At 45.0% G+C, this 21,304-nt stretch overlaps 2 protein-coding genes across 2 annotated transcripts in view; both read left to right on the plus strand.

Moving 5' to 3' along the window:
* PFKFB2 (6-phosphofructo-2-kinase/fructose-2,6-biphosphatase 2) overlaps window positions 1–21,304 on the plus strand; it is a 69,910-nt gene that overhangs the window by 11,118 nt on the left and 37,488 nt on the right. The window contains exons 5-8 of the mRNA XM_069756281.1: window positions 115–181; window positions 6,621–6,695; window positions 9,715–9,771; window positions 15,579–15,703. Coding sequence (XP_069612382.1) covers window positions 115–181; window positions 6,621–6,695; window positions 9,715–9,771; window positions 15,579–15,703 — 324 coding nt within the window. The remainder of the gene's footprint in view (window positions 1–114; window positions 182–6,620; window positions 6,696–9,714; window positions 9,772–15,578; window positions 15,704–21,304) is intronic.
* Window positions 2,591–5,440, plus strand: LOC138672017 (uncharacterized). Its single transcript, XM_069760106.1, has 2 exons — window positions 2,591–2,676; window positions 2,878–5,440. Exon 2 carries the CDS (start codon window positions 3,043–3,045, stop codon window positions 4,069–4,071), a length of 1,029 nt encoding a protein of 342 aa, XP_069616207.1. The 5' UTR covers window positions 2,591–2,676; window positions 2,878–3,042; the 3' UTR covers window positions 4,072–5,440.

A 21,304-nucleotide genomic window follows, 5' to 3' on the forward strand; every position in this document is an offset into this window, starting at 1 on the left:
CCGATGGAAACTGAGCAGAATATATGGGTGTGAAAATTTTGGGAAGTGCGATGCTGGAACTTGCTGATAAATGTTCTTGAGCCGTTCACTAACCTGTCCTGCCTTTTCTTATAGGCAGTGCGCCCTGATCGCCTTGGAAGATGTGAAGTTTTATCTAACAGAGGAAGGAGGCCAGATTGGTGTAAGGGTAGAAGACATTCATTGCACAACATGACATTTTTATATAACACATGAAAACATACACTTTTACCCTTCGCCACGACAGCACCCCACATGAGAGAGAGGGATCCGCCCATAGGAACAGGAAACCTACAGAATAAAAGGAGGCGGTCCCCTCTCCTCCTCAGTTTAGGTTTCCTGTTCCTACAGGGACCCGGCTTACCTACAGATGAAGAGGATCCCTGGGCCATGCACCCGCCTGCGCCGGTTTCTGTGGGAACGGCAGGGGCTGCGGTACCAGAAGCAGCGGCGGGGGAGCCCCTGCTTGCAGCCTCCCCCCTCGTCTGGCCAAACATCCACGGTCCGGGTCCGGTCACCGTAGGTCCGGCCGGCACTGTGAGGACGCGCGCGCTGCAGCGGCCGGCTTAATAGCCTCTGGCGGCCGCATGGTGAGTGAGAGCGGCGCGTCTAACCCGGAAGTCGCGGGAGCACTTCCGGGTTGGTCCGGGGAGGCAGGAGAATGGGCGGCAAGTTTAAAAATGCAGCGCTAGCGTCGGGCCGGTGTGTGTGAAATGGCTTCACCGGCCGACGAAGCGCACCTGCCCGCAGTGCAACAGCGCTCTCCCAGCAGGGAGAGAAGCACGAGGAGCAGCACAAAGAGTGGTGGCCGACCTCCAGAGAAGAGTTCTACCACCAAACGAATTCCGCCTCCAGAACCGGTACCTGTCAGCTTCACTGGGTGAGTTTTTGAAAGAGTCTCTTCCTATATGCTGATATATGTTCCTCCTGTATCCTTCCTCTAGACTAAGAAAAGGACACACAAATCTAAGCATAAAGAGTGTGCTTTATGTACGCAGCCCCTCCCGGATGATTATGCCAAAAAACTGTGTGCAGAGTGTATCATGCAAACTCTACGGCAGGAAAATATCATGACTCCCTCAGATGTCAGAGCTATTATCCGAGAAGAGATGCAGGGTTTGGCGCAGACAAGTAGCGCCAGTACCCGTCAGCCTAGCAGGTCCCGGTCTCCGGTTAGTTCGGAGTCAGAGGGTGTATGTATTTCTTCAGACGAAGAGGGATCTCAGCCGAGCTCATCCGAGACTGAAGGGGGACTTTGTCTTCCCAACAGTAATGTGGACAATTTAATAAAATCTGTCAGGAGCACGATGGGGTGCCCAGATGGGAAAGAAAAGAAATCAGCACAGGACATAATGTTTGCGGGGTTAGGACAGAAGAAACGTAGGTCCTTCCCCGTCATACAAACCATCAAAGATATTGTCAAAAAGGAGTGGGACAAGCAGAATAGAGGGTTTTTACCATCATCCTCTAAAAGGCGCTATCCCTTCAGCGATGAAGACCTAAACACCTGGTCAAAGGTGCCAAAAGTTGATGCTGCGGTAGCCTCCACAACCAAACAGTCGGTCCTACCAGTGGAGGATTCAGGGGTCCTGACAGACCCGCTGGACCGTAAAGCAGAAGCTTTACTAAAGAGGTCATGGGAAGTCAATACGGGGGCGTTCAGGCCCGCCATATCTAGTACCTGTACTGCAAGATCTCTACTAGTATGGACGGAGCAATTGGAGGAACAGATTAGAGGCAAAACTTCGAGGGAATCTATCCTGCTGAAATTGCCTCAAATTAAAGAAGCAGTAGCATTCCTAGCTGATGCCTCAGTGGACTCGCTACGTCTTGCAGCCAGGTCAGCCGGCCTAGTCAACACAGCCCGGCGTGCACTCTGGCTAAAGAATTGGAAGGGGGACGCACAAGCTAAAGCAAAACTTTGTGCGATTCCCTGTCAGGGTGAGTTCCTTTTTGGGAAGACGCTGGATGAACTCCTGAATAAAGCAGGTGAAAGGAAGAAAGGCTTCCCTAACCAGTATCTTCCATCCTACAGGAGAGCCTTCAGGAGACGCCCCTTTACTAGGAACAAGCCGCTTGAACAAAGAGAGCGATGGGAGTCGAAGGACCCAAAGCAAAAAGGTGCCTTTTTTAGCGGGTCCCATAATCCGAGACGTAAATACCGCTAACCAGGAAGTAGGCGGCAGATTAAAATTTTTTCTTCCCCAATGGGAACAGATAACATCCAGCCAGTGGATTCTGGACATTGTGCAATACGGCCTTAAATTAGAATTTGATCGAATCCCTTGGGATTCCTTCATAATAACATCTCCAAAAGGTCAGGACCAACAGAGGGCTCTAGAAATAGAGATCCTATCTCTTCTATCTAAGAAAGTCCTGATTGAAGTTCCCCAGGATCAAAAAGGGAAAGGGTTCTACTCCCCTTTATTCCTGATTAATAAACCAGATGGTTCATTTAGAACCATCATAAATCTTAAAAAATTAAATTCTTTCCTGCGTAATCATACCTTCAAAATGGAATCCATTAGTTCTACCATAAAACTCTTATTCCCTAGGTGTGTCATGGCCGGAATAGACTTAAAGGACGCCTATTACCATCTTCCCATACATGCCGAACATCAGCAGTACCTAAGGGTAGCAGTCACCCTGGAGGGAAAGGTTCGTCACTTTCAATATGTTGCAATGCCATTTGGGCTTTCTATGGCTCCCCGCGTCTTCACTAAGGTGATACTAGAAGTGATGGCTCATCTACGCCAACGAGATACCTTGATAATACCCTACCTAGATGACTTTCTAGTGGTAGGAAGCTCTGCACTTCAATGTAAAACTCGTTTATCTAATACGATCTCGTCCCTACAGGAGTTAGGTTGGATCGTCAACTTCGAAAAATCTCGGCTGAATCCAGAAACCGTTCAGACATTTCTAGGAATCCAGCTAGACTCCGTAAGTCAGAAATGCTTTCTTCCTCAGTCAAAGAGGTTGACTATACAATCAAAGGTATCAGACGCAATACGCAAACCCTACATGACACTAAGGAAGGCCATGTCCTTACTGGGGTCATTATCATCATGTATCCCTGCTGTACCTTGGGCACAATTCCATACCCGTCAATTGCAGTACGAAGTATTGTCGGCTCAGGGGAAAGACGGTTATCTAGAAAGTAGAATAACTCTTTCCAGTAATGTCTTAGAATCGCTATCCTGGTGGCTAGACATGGACCACCTATCACGAGGTGTGCCATGGATAATAGACCCGTCTAAAATAATTACCACCGACGCCAGCCCTATTGGGTGGGGAGCACATATGGAAGACAATCTGGCCCAAAATACTTGGGATCAGACAGAATTAATATGTTCCTCCAACTGGAAGGAGTTAAAAGCAATAGAATGTGCCTTATATCATTTTCTTCCGCAGATTCATGGAACAAATGTAAGAATTTACTCAGACAATTCCACCGCAGTGGCATACTTGAACCGTCAGGGTGGTACAAAGTCAGGAAGTCTGATGACCATAGCTGCAAACATCTTTCAGCTGGCAGAGGCTCATCTAACATCCTTAACAGCCCTGCACATCAAAGGTGTAGAGAACATCAGGGCAGACTACCTCAGCAGAAACGAGTTGCGTCAAGGAGAATGGACCTTAAACAAATCCATATTCAGAAGATTAACAGAAGCATGGGGGATACCACAAATCGACCTATTTGCCACAAGAGACAACCGGCAAGTACAAAGGTTCGCTTCCCTGAACACCAGGGATCACCCAGATATGTTGGACTCTCTCCACCATCCTTGGCGGTTCAGACTGGCATATGCCTTTCCTCCAATGTCTCTGATTCCTCTAGTGATCAGAAAGATCAGGAGGGAACAGGCAAGAGTAATCCTCATTGCACCATTCTGGCCGAAAAGACCATGGTTCTCTTGTCTCCAGACCATGTGCCTATGCGATCCTTGGATCCTCCCATCAGACAAGGAGCTGCTGTACCAAGGCCCCTTTTTCCACCCGCAAGTGAAAGGTCTTCACTTGACGGCGTGGAATTTGAGAGGCAACTATTAAGTTCCAGAGGGTTCTCAACAGAACTAGTAAACACCCTCTTATTGAGCAGGAAAAGATCTACCACCCTAATATATAGTAGGGTATGGAATAAATTTTTAGACTTCTACACGGTACCGTTCACTAAGCAAGTTCCACTCACACCTATCCTAGAGTTCTTGCAAAAAGGCCGAGAGTTAGGACTATCTGTAAATACCTTAAGAGTTCAGGTCTCGGCATTAGGAGCCCTATATGGATGCAATATAGCAGCTAATAGGTGGATCTCCAGATTCATAAAATCTTGTGAACGTAGTAAACCGGTCCATATTCCCCGTCTACCTCCGTGGGATTTAAATCTAGTATTAGAGGCCTTAACAAGCTCTCCATTTGAACCATTAGATTCAATACCTTTAAAAATCCTAACATATAAAGTAGCCTTACTAGTAGCCCTAACCTCAGCTAGACGGGTTAGTGACATCCAGGCCCTATCAGTAGACCCACCTTTCTTACTGATATTTCATGATCGGATAGTCCTGAAACCAGACCCCTCATACCTCCCTAAAGTAGCGTCCACCTACCACAGGTCACAAGAAATATTTCTCCCTTCCTTTTTTGATTCACCTGTAACTCCAGAACATCATAAGTTCCACACCTTAGATGTCAGAAGAGCCATCCTGACTTATATAGAAAGGTGTCAGACATGGAGGGAGAGTAGGGCTCTGTTTATCTCCTTTCAGGGCCACAAGAAAGGACATGGGGTCACGAGAGCTACCATATCTCGGTGGATCAGAGAGGCTATCTGCTTGGCCTATACGTCAAAAGGCGAGATTCCTCCAGTGGGTATAAAAGCGCACTCAACACGAGCCATGGCTTCCTCCTGGGCGGAACAAGCAGATGTACCGATCCATTTAATATGTAAGGCTGCAACTTGGTCTACACCTTCTACCTTCTACAACCATTATAGACTTGATCTATCTACATCTTCTGATCTGACCTTTGGTAGAGCTGTTCTTAATACAGTAATCCCACCCAAATAATGACTCTCTGAAAATCTCTCATGTGGGGTGCTGTCGTGGCGAAGGGTAAAAAGCCGGATTACGTACCGGTAATGCTCTTTTAATGAGTCCACGACAGCACCCATGTATTACCCTCCCTAAATTATGCACAGCTCTTTCCTTTAAGGTCACAAATAATGGTTGTATAGAGTTAAGAAATTTATGTGACTGAATAAGAATGAATACTAACACTTTTGCGGTTCCCCTTTTTATACTCTGTAACTAAACTGAGGAGGAGAGGGGACCGCCTCCTTTTATTCTGTAGGTTTCCTGTTCCTATGGGCGGATCCCTCTCTCTCATGTGGGGTGCTGTCGTGGACTCATTAAAAGAGCATTACCGGTACGTAATCCGGCTTTTTTTATGCTTTTTTTTTTTTCTTTTTCCTGTTACCTTGTGTAAAACCACAACACATATCATTTGCAGCTTACTAATATAAAGCCTATTAGGAGTTCAAAGCTGATGTTTTACATGGTGACGTATTCCTTCCTTATCAGTAAAGCCTTTTCCGCATACTGTACGACTCCTCCAATGAAAAACATTGTACAGAAACTGTCTGTTTTGCAGTAGAGGAGGTTGATGGACAGGGGTGGTCACTTGCTATGTCTAGGACTGGAGCGCCCTGGAGTAAACTTTGGTGACTAGGGGGTCGCACATCAAAATGGAAAATATCGACGTTGAAAGTGTAATAATGTTGTATTTGTAACATAATGGTGATGTAGTTCCTCCAAAACATAATATACTTTGGTTTATGCTTACCTCTTGGAGAACAAAGCGATCGGCAGTCTGAACTCTGACATTCACGATCAACATTTCCCCCAACCTCCAGTAATCCAGGCCCCCATACCTATTGGATCTTCGTATGAACCCGACTATAGTGATAGGTGCGGCAGATGTTTTTGGCCAATTTCTAAAGGAGCAGCTGGACGCTCCATTCAGCTATAACATATGATCTTCTCATCCTCAGGGGACCTATTATAATATTGGACAACCCCTTTAATGGGAATCTGCCACCAGCTTTTTGCTACGTAATCTGAGAGCACCATCATAATGTAGGACCAAACACCCTTATTCCAGCGATGTGTCACTTACTAGACTGTGTTTTGCTGTTTTGATACAATCTTTATTTTTTTAGCAGGAGATGATCAAAAGAGGACAACTGGTTTCTTGCCTCCTAGTCCAACCACAGCCCCAGCACTAATGAGCAGCTTTGTGTCAGTGTACCTTGCATACAGAAAGCTGTGGTGTGGACGGGATTATACACAACTGAGCTCTGCTCAATCTTCAGAAGAAAAAACTGTGGCTCTATTATAACTGCTGCACCCAGTATATTAAGTGATGCATCACTGGAATCAGGGTCTCTGTCCCAAACTCATGCTGCTGTCCGATTACATAGCAAAAACCTGCTGACAGATTTCCTTTTTAAGATCGAAGATAAGAGAGAATAAGAACTGAAAAAATGACGTCTGACGCAGCATAGTACAAACATGTAAAATAACATATTCATTACATGTACGCAGGTGTTTGATGCCACCAATACAACTCGGGAAAGAAGAGATCTTATTTTAGATTTTGCTAAGGAAAATGCTTTCAAGGTAATTTTTAAGTTTCTGAAGGTTGGAGACTTTTTCATTTGGGTCTTCACCAGTATATGTCATTTGCACTTGTAAATGTCCATGTGAAAATTATGAGCAGGAGCATAACGCCGACACTAAAATGTGGCCCAATTTTTAATTTGTTTTCCTTGTCTGTCATTTAGAATATTTAGAAATGACTAATATCATAATAATAATAATACAATCACAATTATGCAAATTATTTATTGTTATAGCGCCATTTATTCCATGGCGCTTTACATGTGAGGAGAGGTATACATAATAAAAACAAGCACAATAATCTTAAACAATACAAGTCATAACTGGTACAGGAGGAGAGAGGACCCTGCCCGCGAAGGCTCACAATCTACAGATGTGGTGTGAAATACATTGGCGCAATATGGAAAATCCTAGTTGTTTTCAGCTTATCGTTAGGAGGTAGCATGCAACACAGGGGCCCAAATTCCCAAATTCTGATGTAAATCACTTTGAATATTTGTTACATTTTTGAGCAACATGGAGTTGCGAATTTTTTTTTTATAATACTAGTTTCCCTCAGCTCAGCCAAAATGGGTAGGACAGGAGCGCAACACCACAGCTCCTCTAATTCATGATGAATTTTGGCTTTCCGTATGACTGAAAGCTTACTCCAGTCTCTGACTGGAATTAGATTTGTGGCAAGGCACATGACACTTGTCAGACGTACCTGATTCATTATGAGGAATATGAGGGAGCGTCTGACTCAAGCACAGCACCTCATCAAGATTGGTGTGAACATCACCAAGCTTCATATCAGCTCTTTATGATTATGCAAAGAAAGCAATCTCCTACTTTTAGACCATTGTCCACTTGCTCTGGATTTTTCCACTGCAAATATAGATCTGTAACATTCAAAATTTGTTGCAAATTTTATTGCGCATTTCATATAAATTAGTATTACAACATCTATCTTTTTTCCATTCGTCAAGAATGATCTCTTTTAGAGCATGGATGCTGGATGGAGAGTGAGGCTCAACTTGTCTCTTTAGAATTCCCCATAGGGGTTCGATTGCGTTCAGATCAGGAGACCTAGTTGGCCTCTGAATCACTTTTACCCGGTTCTTCTTCAGAAATGCAACAAATGTGTGATCAGTGTCATCTTGTAAAAGTGCACGTGTGGCAAGCTCATGGAGTGATGGCAGCAACTTTTTTTTTTTTCAAAATAGAGCTGTACCTACGTGATTTCATTATGCCATCAAAAAAATCTAACTCTGACACCAACATCACTCATCCAGCCCCACATAAGGACACTGCCACCTCCATGTTTCACTGTAGGCATCATGCATTCTTATGAATTTTTCTTGATGCATGGTACCTACAGCTAAATACTGTTCATTTTTTACCTGCAACAGATAGGCTAAAATAAGTTTTGCCCAATATTAATATATTATAATTTATTTTAATATTAATTGTATCACTTAATATTTAGCTGAGACCCCAACATAGCCTCCATATACAGTGTGAACACAACATAGCCTCCCATGTACAGCATGAGCCGCACATAGCCTCTTATATTCAGATTGAGCTGCATATAGCCTCTTATATACAGCGTGAGCTGCACATAGCATCTTGTTTATAGCATGTGCCCCACATAGCCTCTAATATCCAGCATGTATCCCACATAGCCTCTTATACAGCATGTGTCCCACATAGCTTCTTATACAGCATGTCCCACGTAGCCTCTTATACAGCATGTCCCACGTAGCCTCTTATATACAGCATGTGTCCAACGTAGCCTCTTATATACAGCATGCGTCCCACATAGCCTCTTATATACAGCATGTGTCCCACGTAGCCTCTTATATACAGCATGTGTCCCACGTAGCCTCTTATATACAGCATGTGTCCAACGTAGCCTCTTATATACAGCATGTGTCCCACGTAGCCTCTTATATTCAGCATGTGTCCCACGTAGCCTCTTATATACAGCATGTGTCCCACGTAGCCTCTTATATTCAGCATGTGTCCCACGTAGCGTCTTATATACAGCATGTGTCCCACGTAGCCTCTTATATACAGCATGTGTCCCACGTAGCCTCTTATATACAGCATGTGTCCAACTTAGCCTCTTATATACAGCATGTGTCCCACGTAGCCTCTTATATATAGCATGTGTCCCACGTAGCCTCTTATATACAGCATGTGTCCCACGTAGCCTCCTATATACAGCATGTGTCCCACGTAGCCTCTTATATACAGCATGTGTCCCACGTAGCCTCTTATATTCAGCATGTGTCCCACGTAGCCTCTTATATACAGCATGTGTCCCACGTAGCCTCCTATATACAGCATGTGTCCCACGTAGCCTCTTATATACAGCATGTGTCCCACGTAGCCTCTTATATTCAGCATGTGTCCCACGTAGCCTCTTATATACAGCATGTGTCCCATGTATCCTCTTATATTCAGCATGTGTCCCACGTAGCCTCCTATATACCGTATGAGGCCCCCCACATAGCTTCCTATGGACATAAAAATATCCCATACACTTGAGAAAAAAAACCAACACATGCTCGCCTCGCTCCCGTTTCCATGGCTCTCTGCTCCTTTCTCCTGTACAGGGAGCCTCAGCAGCGGCGCCATGAAATGACGCATTATGATGTCTGCTTTCTCACTCGCTGATTGGTGTTAGATGGAGGCAGCATCCCCAGACTCCACCAATGTATTCACCGCTGTTTGCATCCTGAGGATGAAGACGGCGGGTGGATAGCGAGCGTGGGAGGGCATGGTGCGGCCTGTGGGCCACTGTTCCAGCCCTTCAGCTGTCTCGGATCTGCGGGCCGGACGTGAGCAGCCAGAGGGTGGATGTGGCCTACACGCTCCAGCTTTCCCAGGTCTGGTATAGAAGATTTTATTGTGAGAATCCTGTACCCCTCGTCATTGATTTACCTAATTGTGAGACTCAGCTGCAGCAATGTTCTGTATGGATCTCTACACCCTTATATGCTGATCATTCTTTTTTCTTTTTTCTGTTCACAAGGTGTTTTTTGTGGAGTCTGAATGTGATGATCCAGAAGTAATTGCTGCTAATATTATGGTGAGTGAATAATGAAGGTTGTTGGAAAGCTGTCTGATGTTAGTCATTGTCTTCAGGAACACGATGCACGTTGTCGGTATAAACCGGTCACTGAAGGTCAGTGTTCCCGGAAGAGTGAAGTCACTAACAAAGCAGCGGAGACCGGCACTTTCTAGTTTTTAATGAGATGCTGAAGTAAGTGAAAAGTACTGAGAATAACCTTATAGTTATGGACTACCTGTCTGTGTGAATATTGCTATCTACTATATAATTGTCTAAGGGTCACTTGTGTCTGTCCTTCTGTCACGTTTATTCATTCGCTGATTGGTCTCGCCAGCTGCCTGTCATGGCTGCCGCGACCAATCAGCGACGGGCACAGTCCGGTAGAAAATGGCCGCTCCTTACTCCCCGCAGTCAGTGCCTGTCGCCCGCATACTCCCCTCCGGTCACCGCTACCACAGGGTTAATGCCGGCAGTAACGGACCGCGTTATGCCGTGGGTAACGCACTCCGTTATCGCCGCTATTAACCCTGTGTGTCCCCAACCTTTTACTATTGATGCTGCCTATGCGGCATCAATAGTAAAAAAGTAATGTTAAAAATAATTTAAAAAAAACAAAAAACCTGCTATACTCACCCTCTGTTGTACGCTGAGCCACTCCCGCCGGCCGCCATCTTCCGCTGCAGTTTCCGGTGGCAAAGATGGTATGGCAGAAGGACCTGCCATGACGTCACGGTCATGTGACCGCGACGTCATCACAGGCCCTGCATGCCTGCGCTAGAAAGACCTGCCATGATGTCACGGTCATGTGACCGCAACGTCATCACAGGTCCTGCGCTGTGATACCAACCCTGGGACCGCAAGCTGCCGTGGACTACAACGGGCCTTCGGAAAGGTGAGTATATGGTTTTTTTTGTTTGTTTTTTTTTTTTCACCTGTGCCAAACCTGGCTGGGCAATATACTACGTAGCTGGGCAATATACTACGTGGCTCTGTGCTGTATACTACTTCGCTGTGCAATATACTACGTGGTTCTGTGCTGTATACTACGTGACTGGCCAATATACTACGTTACTGGCCAATATATTACATGGCTCTGTGCTGTATACTACGTTGCTGTGCGATATACTACGTAACTGGGCAATATACTACGTAACTGGGCAATATACTACGTAACTGGGCAATATACTACGTAACTGGGCAATATATTACGTGGCTGCGCAATATACTACGTTACTGGCCAATATATTACATGGCTCTGTGCTGTATACTACGTTGCTGTGCGATATACTACGTAACTGGGCAATATACTACGTAACTGGGCAATATACTACGTGGCTGCGCAATATACTACGTGACTGGGCAATATACTACGTTGCTGTGCGATATACTACGTAACTGGGCAATATACTACGTAACTGGGCAATATACTACGTAACTGGGCAATATACTACGTAACTGGGCAATATACTACGTGGCTGCGCAATATACTACGTGACTGGGCAATATACTACGTGGCTGGGCAATATACTACGTGGCTGGACAATATAATACGTAACTGGGCAATATACTACGTAACTGGGCAATATACTACGTGGCTGCGCAATATACTACGTGACTGGGCAATATACTACGTGGCTGTGCAATATACTACGTGACTGGGCAATATACTACATGACTGGGCAATATACTACGTGGCTGGACAATATACTACGTAACTGGGCAATATACTACGTGGCTGCGCAATGTACTACGTGACTGGGCAATATACTACGTGGCTGTGCAATATACTACATGACTGGGCAATATACTACGTGGCTGTGCAATATACTACATGACTGGGCAATATACTACGTGGCTGTGCAATATACCACATGACTGGGCAATATACTATGTGGCTGGCCAATATACTACGTCACTGGGCAATATACTACGTGACTGGGCAATATACTACATGACTGGGCAATATACTATGTGGCTGTGCAATATACTACATGACTGGGCAATATACTACGTGGCTGTGCAATATACTACATGACTGGGCAATATACTATGTGGCTGTGCAATATACTACATGACTGGGCAATATACTATGTGGCTGGCCAATATACTACGTCACTGGGCAATATACTACGTGGCTGTGCAATATACTACATGACTGGGCAATATACTATGTGGCTGGCCAATATACTACGTCACTGGGCAATATACTACGTGGCTGTGCAATATACTACATGACTGGGCAATATACTACGTGGCTGGCCAATATACTACGTCACTGGGCAATATACTACGTGGCTGGGCAATATACTACGTGGCTGGGCAATATACTATGTGGCTGGGCAATATACTACGTGGCTGGGCAATATACTACGTGGACATGCATATTCTAGAATACCCAATGCGTTTGAATCGGGCCACTATCTAGTTATTAATAAACTCCTGTGCCTGTAACATTAATGTTTTTGTGGACATCATGATTAGGGTGCAGATTGCTGTTATAGTGGTGAGGTATCTATAACTCGGGGTCATTTGTAATGCAGAGACTGGTGTGTACTGGTGAGGGGCACCGCTATCTTTGTCTATTCTCTATATACCTAGTTATATATCAGCACAGATTTATACTGCTATCTTTGTCTATTCTGTATATACCTAGTTATATATCAGCACAGATTTATACTGCTATCTTTGTCTATTCTGAATATACCTAGTTACAGTATATATCAGCACAGATTTATACTGTATATACCATCCTGGTAGCTCAGACATGGTTGTCTGAGGATTGCTCTGCCATGCTGAATACACTTGTGTGCACAAATCATCAAGAGACACTGCTAGTAGCTCCCTTTAAAAGTAGAAAAAAACAGAACCAAATATAGCAGGTCTGATATGAATATGAAAACCAAAATAAATCAGACCTAAAAGATAACTTTTTTTATATTCCTCTTAAAAAAAACTCCAAGTCTAAAAGCCAAGATTAAAAAAATAAATAAATCTGATGGGTATTTACTAGAATGCCTATCATAACCATGTCCGCTCTATATTTACAACGAACGTTGATACATTTTTGTACTTTTGAAATATTTCTTGACTCTATTTTTATGACAGTGGCTTGTTACTGTGGTTCTTTATTTGCTTCATCATAATAGTACATGAGGACGTGAGTTGTACACATCAATGGTACCTAGAAACTCCACTAACCTATGTCTAGACCAGTGTTTCTCAACTCTAGTCCTCAAGAGCCACCAACCGTTCATGTTTTCAGGATTTCCTTAGTATTGCACAGGTGATAGAATTAATGCTTGAGCAGGTGATGCAATTATCACCTGTGCAATACTAAGGAAATCCTGAAAACTTGACCTGTTGGTGGCTCTTGAGGACCGGAGTTGAGAAACACTGGTCTAGACTAATCCAGAGACACATGTGTTCACCTTTAACTGGTCAGCAGAATCTATATCTGTCTAGGAGGTACATTCTCCCAAAAACTTAAATCCAAGTTATAAGCGAGAACGTTATTACAAACTGTTTGTTCCACACTCTCTAAATGAACAGTTTAATCGTGAGGTTCCCTAACCTATAAGCACTTAAACACTTTATGGGCATTGGTGTTGGCTTGGTTAGGGATTTCCTTTAGGGTCAGACAGATTTAGTCAACACAGAGCAGGGGCGCCAATTCATCTCCCCATAGGGTGCCAACCTCCGCTGCCAGGTAGGAAAAAATGTAGTCTTATTTCTATCTCCCTAGTATATATCCTTTTTGTAATTTAGACCATATTGGACTTGGTATATGACTGTTATGCACTCCTATACATTCTGTCTTATCCTCTTACCGAATTGTTATTAAAGGGAACCTGTCACTTGCCCAGGGCCTATTAAAGTAAAATAACCACCTTCAGCAGCACAAAAGCTGCATTCTCTGAAGGTGGCTCTTATGTTTATTACCGTGCTCCTCAATAGGAGTGCCGAAGTCTCGCGAGCCTTCACAAATTTTGCAAGACTTCGGCACTAAATTCAATGGAGCACGGTGACCCACTCCACTGCGCAGGCGCCAGATTCCCAACCCCGAAGTGTGAATACATCATAACACACTGTGGGGCGGGATCTGGGGTCTTGGCTCCACGCAGGCGCGATCTACTTGCATCACCTGATGTAAGTTCCCGGACAGCGCGCAGAGTGCATGCCTGAGAGCTGATTACAGGCGCCGGTGACGTCACAAGAAAGAGAAGGCAGCGCCCGGAGGCCAGAGCAGGATGATGGACGGCTGCGAGGCGGTTGAGTCAGGGGGAGAAAACATACCTCACTGACTCAAGAGGTATGGTGGGAAATTTATAAAAGTCATTATTTCTGCGTTCCTAGGGATAATAAACATAAGAGCCACCTTCCCAGAATGCAGCCTTAGTGCTACTGAAGGTGGCTATTTTACTTTAATTGGCCCTGGGGGGGTGACAGGTTCCCTTTAAGCTTTTAGACTTTTTTGAGTTTTTTTTAAAGAGGAATTTAAATGAAAGTTATCTTTTAGGGCTTATTTATTTTGGTTTTCATAGTAGCTCCCTTTTGCATTTGCCGACGAATGATGTCCCAGAACTGCTTTATGGGAGGCAAGTCCAGAGACACTTCAAACCATAGTAACAGGTTTAGGCAACACAAGCTAGTCACAGTAGCACCAGCAAAATGTTGACAAACAGATCCTGGGACACTTTGGAGAGATAGTCATACCGTGTTCCAAACCCAAATAAATGTAACACTGAGCTATTTGTGCACCTGGAATGTAGATTGTGATTATGCCATCACATACCATAACCGTTGGAGCAGGACTGGTGTGACACTCTCTCGTGAGGGCCTCTACATGGTGTTGCCCACGTGGCTTCCAGATCAGTCTCCAACTATCATTGCATTCTAGAAAAAAAAACAGGACTCATTGCTGAAGAGGATAAACTTCTATTTCAGCTTCTATTCTCCATCTGGAGATCACGTTGACAACGTCCTAAAAAGGCCTTCACTAGGTAATGTCACACCGATTTTACTCCTAGGATTATGGTGTGGGGTGGTCTAATAAATGGAAACCAGACCCCTCTAGTCTTAATTCCATGTACGCTAACAGCTAGGAGTTGCATTGATTTGCTCATGGAACCAGTAGTACAGCCATTTTTCATGTGTCCCAGGATTCATTTTTCAACATAACACAACATAACATTACCATCCACCTCTCGTGTCTCCCCTTTTCCTCATAGTTTGTAAGCTTGCAAGCAGGGCCCTCATTCCTCCTGGTATCTGTTTTGAACTGTATTTCTGTTATGCTGTAATGTCTATTGTCTGTACAAGTCCCCTCTATAATTTGTAAAGCGCTGCGGAATATGTTGGCGCTATATAAATAAAAATTATTATTATTATAGGGCTGCATATTAGTCGCGCTACTCCGAGCAGCTTGTGTGGGCTAGCCTTTCTATCATTGCCTGCAGCATCTCTAGACTTGTCTCCCATCAAGCATGTCTAAGATTTCATTGGTCGGCAATTGCAAAGGGAGCTGCCAGCAGTGGCTTTTAGTAATTTGCATGCCCAAGTGCATTCAGCGTGGCAGTAGATTTTCATATAACCTTTAATAACCTCACTGATGGCAGCCAAGGCAGGTATGTGCAAGGATTTTTGCATGCGGCGCTCATATTTGATAGTGAGTAAATCAAGTTGTTTTGAAAATGTTGTTTTCACCATTTGCAAATCATTAACATGTCCCTCAGTCCTGTGATGTCCATAATTCCATAACTTTGCCTTCTCATTGTTGAATTTTAACGTTGAAAAATATAGTAACATGAACCGTGGTGTAATTACAGGAGGTGAAAGTGTCTAGCCCCGATTACCCTGAGAGAGACCGAGAGAATGTGATGGATGACTTTCTTAAGAGGATTGAGTGCTACAAAGTTACCTATGAGCCCCTGGACCCAGATTCTTATGACAAGTAAGAGGAAAAGAGCACAATATAAATCTCAGGGTTTACATTGCCTTTTATATTAAAGACTGATAATCAGCAAATAGGACATTCAGTGTGTTGAAAAAGTATTCATACCCCATAAACTTTTCCACATTTTCTCACTTTACACCCACAAACTTAAATGTATTTTATGTGATGTGTTTTTGTGAAGTATTTGTGAAGTGCAAAGGATGTGATAAATGGTTTCTAAACGTTTTAATATAAATCTGAAAATTGTGACATTCATTTGTATTCAGCCCCCCTGAGTTAATGTTTTGTGCAACCACCTTTTGCTGCAATTACTGCTGCAAATCTCTTGGGGTATTTCACTACCAGCTCTGCACATATGGAGGCTGAAATTGTTGCTCATTCTTTGCAAACTAGCTCTAGTTCGATGAAAATAGATGGAGAGCGTCTGTGAACAGCAATTATAAAGTCTAGATACTGATTCTCAATGAGATTTAGGTCTGGACTGTGACTGGGCCATTCAAATACATGAATATGCTTTGATCTAAACCATTCCCTTGTAGCTCTGGCAATACTTTTAGCAACTACTCCCCAGGGTCAAGTCTTTTTCAGCCTCTAACAGGTTTTCCTCCAGGATTGCCTTGTATTTAGCTTCATCAAAGTGACCAATGACCTTTTGACAGCAAAACATAACGGTGACCAATCTCTGCTCAGTCTTCTTGACCTCTCTGCAGCTCTCGACACTGTTGACCACCATTCCCTACTCTTCATGCTCCAATCAATAGCTGTAAAGGACACTGCTCTATCCTAGTTCTCTTCCTATCTTTCTGACCGCTCCTTCAGTGTATTGTTCGCTGGCTCCATTTCTTTTCCTCTCACTATTGGGGTCCCTCAGGGCTCAGTCTTTGGCCCTCTTCTCTCTCTCTACACGGCCCCAGTTGGACAGACCATCAGCAGATTTGGCTTTCAGTACCATCTTTATGCAGATGACACACAACTATACATGTCATCCCCTGACCTTACCCTCGCAGTACTAAAGAACGCCAGTGAATGTCTGTCCGCAGTCTCCAACATCATGTCCGCTCTCTATCTGAAACTCAACCTTTCCAAAACTGAATTTCCTCTTCTCCCACGTCTACGTACCCCTCCCCCCCTAAATCTGGCATTTCCCTCTCCGCGGGTGACACCACAATAACACCTAGGCAGCAGGCACGCTGTCTTATGTTTGTATTATGTTTGACACCAATCTTTCCTTCACCTCCCATATACAATCTCTTGCCCGCTCTTGCCGCTTAAACCTAAAGAACATCTCTAGAATCCACCCTTTTCTCACCATGGGAACAACAAAAACCATCACTGTTACCCTGATTCTCTCCCACCTTGACTACTGTAATGCTCTACTAATTGGCCCCCCCTCACTCAACTTTCCCCTCTCCAGTCCATCCTTAACGCAGCAGCCAGGGTCATCTTTCTGGCAAATCAGTACCCGGACATGTTCACGCTTTGCCACTCATTGCCCTGGCTGCCCATACATTACAGGATGCAACTTAAACTGCTTGTTTCCACCCACAAAGCTCTCCACAGTGCGACGCACCCCCTCATTGCTGTTTATCAACCTACCTGCTCGTTACTCTCCACAAGCGACTTTCGACTAACATCCACACTAATCCGTTCCTCCCACTCCCGACTCCAAAACTTCTCCCGCGTTGTGCCAATAGTCTGGAATACTCTACCCCAAGATAACTTGTACAGTTTTAGGCACTCCCTAAAAATACATCTGTTTAGAGTGGCCTATCATGTTCCCTAATCAAAATCCTTTTATATACAGCCCACTCAATATTTATTTGACAATAACTCTCCATCAAACTCCATCGTCCCCAAAAGCATTACAACTATTGGATGGTAACTAGCTCAGGCAGCCTTTATCTGTCCCCCATTCCCTCAAGATGGCTGGACCACTATTATTATTATTATTTATTGTTATAGCGCCATTTATTCTATGGTGCTTTACATGTGAGGAGGGGTATCCATAGTAAAAAAAAGTACAATAATCTTAAACAATACAAGTCATAACTGGTACAAGAGGAGTGAGGACCCTGCCCGCAAAGGCTCACAATCTACAAGGGATGGGTGAGAATATAGTAGGTGAGGATAGAGCTGGTCATGCAGCGGTTTGGTCGATCGGTGGTTACTGCAGTTTGTAGGCTTGTCTGAAGAGGTGGGTCTTCAGGTTCTTTTTGAAAGTTTCGATGGTAGGCGAGAGTCTGATGTGTTGTGGTAGAGGGTTCCAGAGTAGGGGTGATACGCAAGAGAAATCTTGTATACGATTGTGGGAAGAGGAGATAAGAGGGGAGTAGAGATGGAGATCTTGTGTGGAGCGGAGGTTGCATGTAGGTAAGTACCGGGAGACGAGGTCACAGATGTATGGAGGAGACAGGTTGTGGATAGCTTTGTACGTCATGGTTAGGGTTTTGTCCTGGAGTCTCTGGGCAATGGGGAGCCAGTGAAGGGATTGACAGAGTGGAGAGGCCAGGGAATAGCAGGGGGACAGGTGGATTAGTCGGGCAGCAGAGTTTAGAATAGATTGGAAGGGTGCGAGAGTGTTAGAGGGTAGGCCACAGAGCAGGAGGTTGCAGTAGTCAAGGCAAGAGATGATGAGGGCATGGACTAGGGTTTTTGCAGATTCTTGGCTGAGGAATGAACGGATTCGTGAAATATTTTTGAGTTGAAGTCGGCAGGAAGTGGAAAGGGCTTGGATATGTGGTTTGAAGGAGAGATCAGCGTCAAGGATTACCCCGAGGCAGCGAGCTTGTGGGACTGGGGAGAGTGGGCAGCCATTTACTGTAATGGATAGGTTCCTTAGGGGGTGGTCGCGTGAGATGGGGAAAGATGATGAATTCTGTTTTGTCCATGTTAAGTTTCAGAAATCTAGCGGAGAAGAAGGATGAAATAGTGGACAGACATTGAGGGATTCTGGTTAGTAGGGAGATGATATCTGGTCCAGAGATGTAGATCTGTGTGTCAGCAGCATAGAGGAGATACTGAAAGCCATGAGATTCTATGAGCTGTCCCAGGCCAAAGGTGTAAATGGAGAAGAGCAGGGGCCCAAGGACTGAACCTTGTGGGACTCCGACAGATAGGGGGCGAGGTGAGGAGGTGGTGTGTGAGTGGGAGACGCTGAATGTCCGGTCTGTTAGGTATGATGGGATCCAGGATAGGGCCAAATCTCTGATGCCAAGGGATGAGAGGGTCTGTAATAATAGGGAATGGTCAACTGTGTCAAAGGCAGCCGACAGGAGGAGGAGGACAGAGTAGTGTCGCTTGCTCTTGGCGGTTAAGAGGTCATTGGTGACCTTAGTTATGGCAGTTTCAGTGGAATGGTGTGACCGGAAGCCAGACTGTAAGCGGTCAAAGAGGGAGCAAGAAGAGAGATGGGAGGATAGTTCAAGGTAAACGTTTTGTTCACAAAACAGCAAAGCCAGCCACTAAATTCTAAAACTTAACATTTAATATGTATACTTCTAAAACAATATCTTATGTTTAAAATTATAATTAGGTGCTCATGCGTACCAGTGCACTAGACAAAAAATAGTTTGATCTCACCAAACGCCGTTTCTCTCCTTCTTATAGATTTCTGTGCTTTTTCAGAGCACAGCGTAGGGGAGAGACAAGTAAACCTTTTCCCCTCAAGGGGGAGACGAAGGGGAGGGGGTGGGGGTTGGAGCCTATCTCCCCTGTCGTGCCCCGTGTATAAGTCTCCCGCCCTGACAAGGGCAGTTCCCAAGTTTGAGCCTGTTTAAATGAAGCGCATTGGAAAATATAGCCACCCTGGATAATGTATCGTCTTATACTTCCTTTTTTCTTCCCGATGCGTTTCCCTCCCCGTTATGGGGGTTCATCAGGGGATTGAAAGAATGTCCAGGTTCATGAAGGTATTCTGCAGTGGCAGACAAAACCTCATCTAGTAGTATCCTCCATGTGAGGGTCAAGCAGTCTCCATGAGAGGGTCTCTAATAATAGGGAATGGTCAACTGTGTCAAAGGCAGCCGACAGGTCGAGGAGGACAGAGTAGTGTCGCTTGCTCTTGGCGGTTAAGAGGTCATTGGTGACCTTAGTTAGGGCAGTTTTAGTGGAATGGTGTGACCGGAAGCCAGACTGTAAACGGTCAAAGAGGGAGCAAGAAGAGAGATGGGAGGATAGTTCAAGGTAAACGTGTTGTTCCAGTAGTTTGGAGGCATAAGGGAGAAGTGATATAGGGCGATAGCTAGATACAGAGGATGGGTCAAGAGAGGGCTTTTTGAGGATAGGTGTGATGGAGGCATGTTTAAAGCTTGAGGGGAAAACACCAGTTGTTAGTGATAGGTTGAAGAGATGGGTTAGGGTTGGGATGAAGACTGCGGTGAGGTTTGGGATGAGGTGGGATGGGAGCGGGTCAAGTGCACAGGTGGTGAGATGCGATCTTGAGAGTAGAGTGGAGAGTTGATCTTCTGTAATGGTGGAGAAGTTGGTTTTGGAGGTGGAGGGCTGGGAAGTCAGGAGGAAGGGCTCTGGGGGTTGTTGGCCAAAACTGTCTCTGATGCTATCAATCTTCTGCTTGAAAAATGAGGCAAAGTCTTCAGCGGAGATAAGTGGGGAGGGAGGAGGTGCTGGGGGACGGAGGAGAGAATTGAAGGTGTTGAATAACTGTTTAGGGTTATGAGACAGGGAGGATATGAGAGATGAGAAGTAGGTTTGTTTAGCTGTGGCGAGTGTGGTCTTGAAAGTAGTGAGGGACTGTTTGAATGTGATGAAGTGCTCGTTGGAGTGGGATCTTTTCCATCTGCGCTCAGCAGCCCTGGAAGCTCGCCTCAGTTCTTTGGTCAGGCTGGTGTGCCAGGGCTGTCTGTTTATTTTGCGATCTTTGGTATATGTAAGTAGGGCAGCAGATTCCAAAGCTACAGCTATTGTGGTGTTATATAGAGCAGCAGCGTCATCCGCATTGTGTATGGAACTTATGTCTGTGAAAGGGAGGAGGTATTCAGAAAATGAATGTAGGTGAAGATATTTAAGATTTCTGTGAGGGTGTGAAAGTTTGTGGGGTGGGGATTGTAGACATGGAGTGGAGAGAGATGAGAATGTGAGAAGGTTGTGGTCAGAGAGTGGAAGAGGTGAGTTAGAGAGGTTAGATAGGGAGCAGAGACGGGTGAAGATGAGGTCCAGTGTGTGACCATCTGTGAATGGCTGCAGAAGACCATTGAGTGAGGCCGAAGGAGGAAGTGAGAGTTAGACGTTAGTGGCAGCTGAGAGGGAAGTGTCAATGGGGATGTTGAAGTCGCCCATGATGATAGTGGGGATGTCCGCAGAAAGGAAATGAAGTAGCCAGGTGGTGAAGTGGTCAAAGAAGGTGGTGGCTGGCCTTGGGGGCGGTAGATGACAGCCAGTTGGAGGGGGAGTAGATGCGCACAGTGTGCACCTCAAAGGAAGGGAGGGTAACAGAGGGTGGCAGTGGGATTGGGGTGAAGGAGCAGTTATCTGACAGGAGAAAACCAACTCCTCCATCATGTTTGCTGCTGGGACGGGGTGTGTGAGAAAGGTGGAAGCCACCGTAAGAGAGTGCAGCAGGGGAGACTGTGTCAGAAGGGG

This window comes from Ranitomeya imitator, chromosome 3 (genome assembly GCF_032444005.1).
Source record: "Ranitomeya imitator isolate aRanImi1 chromosome 3, aRanImi1.pri, whole genome shotgun sequence".
Lineage (NCBI taxonomy): Eukaryota > Metazoa > Chordata > Amphibia > Anura > Dendrobatidae > Ranitomeya > Ranitomeya imitator.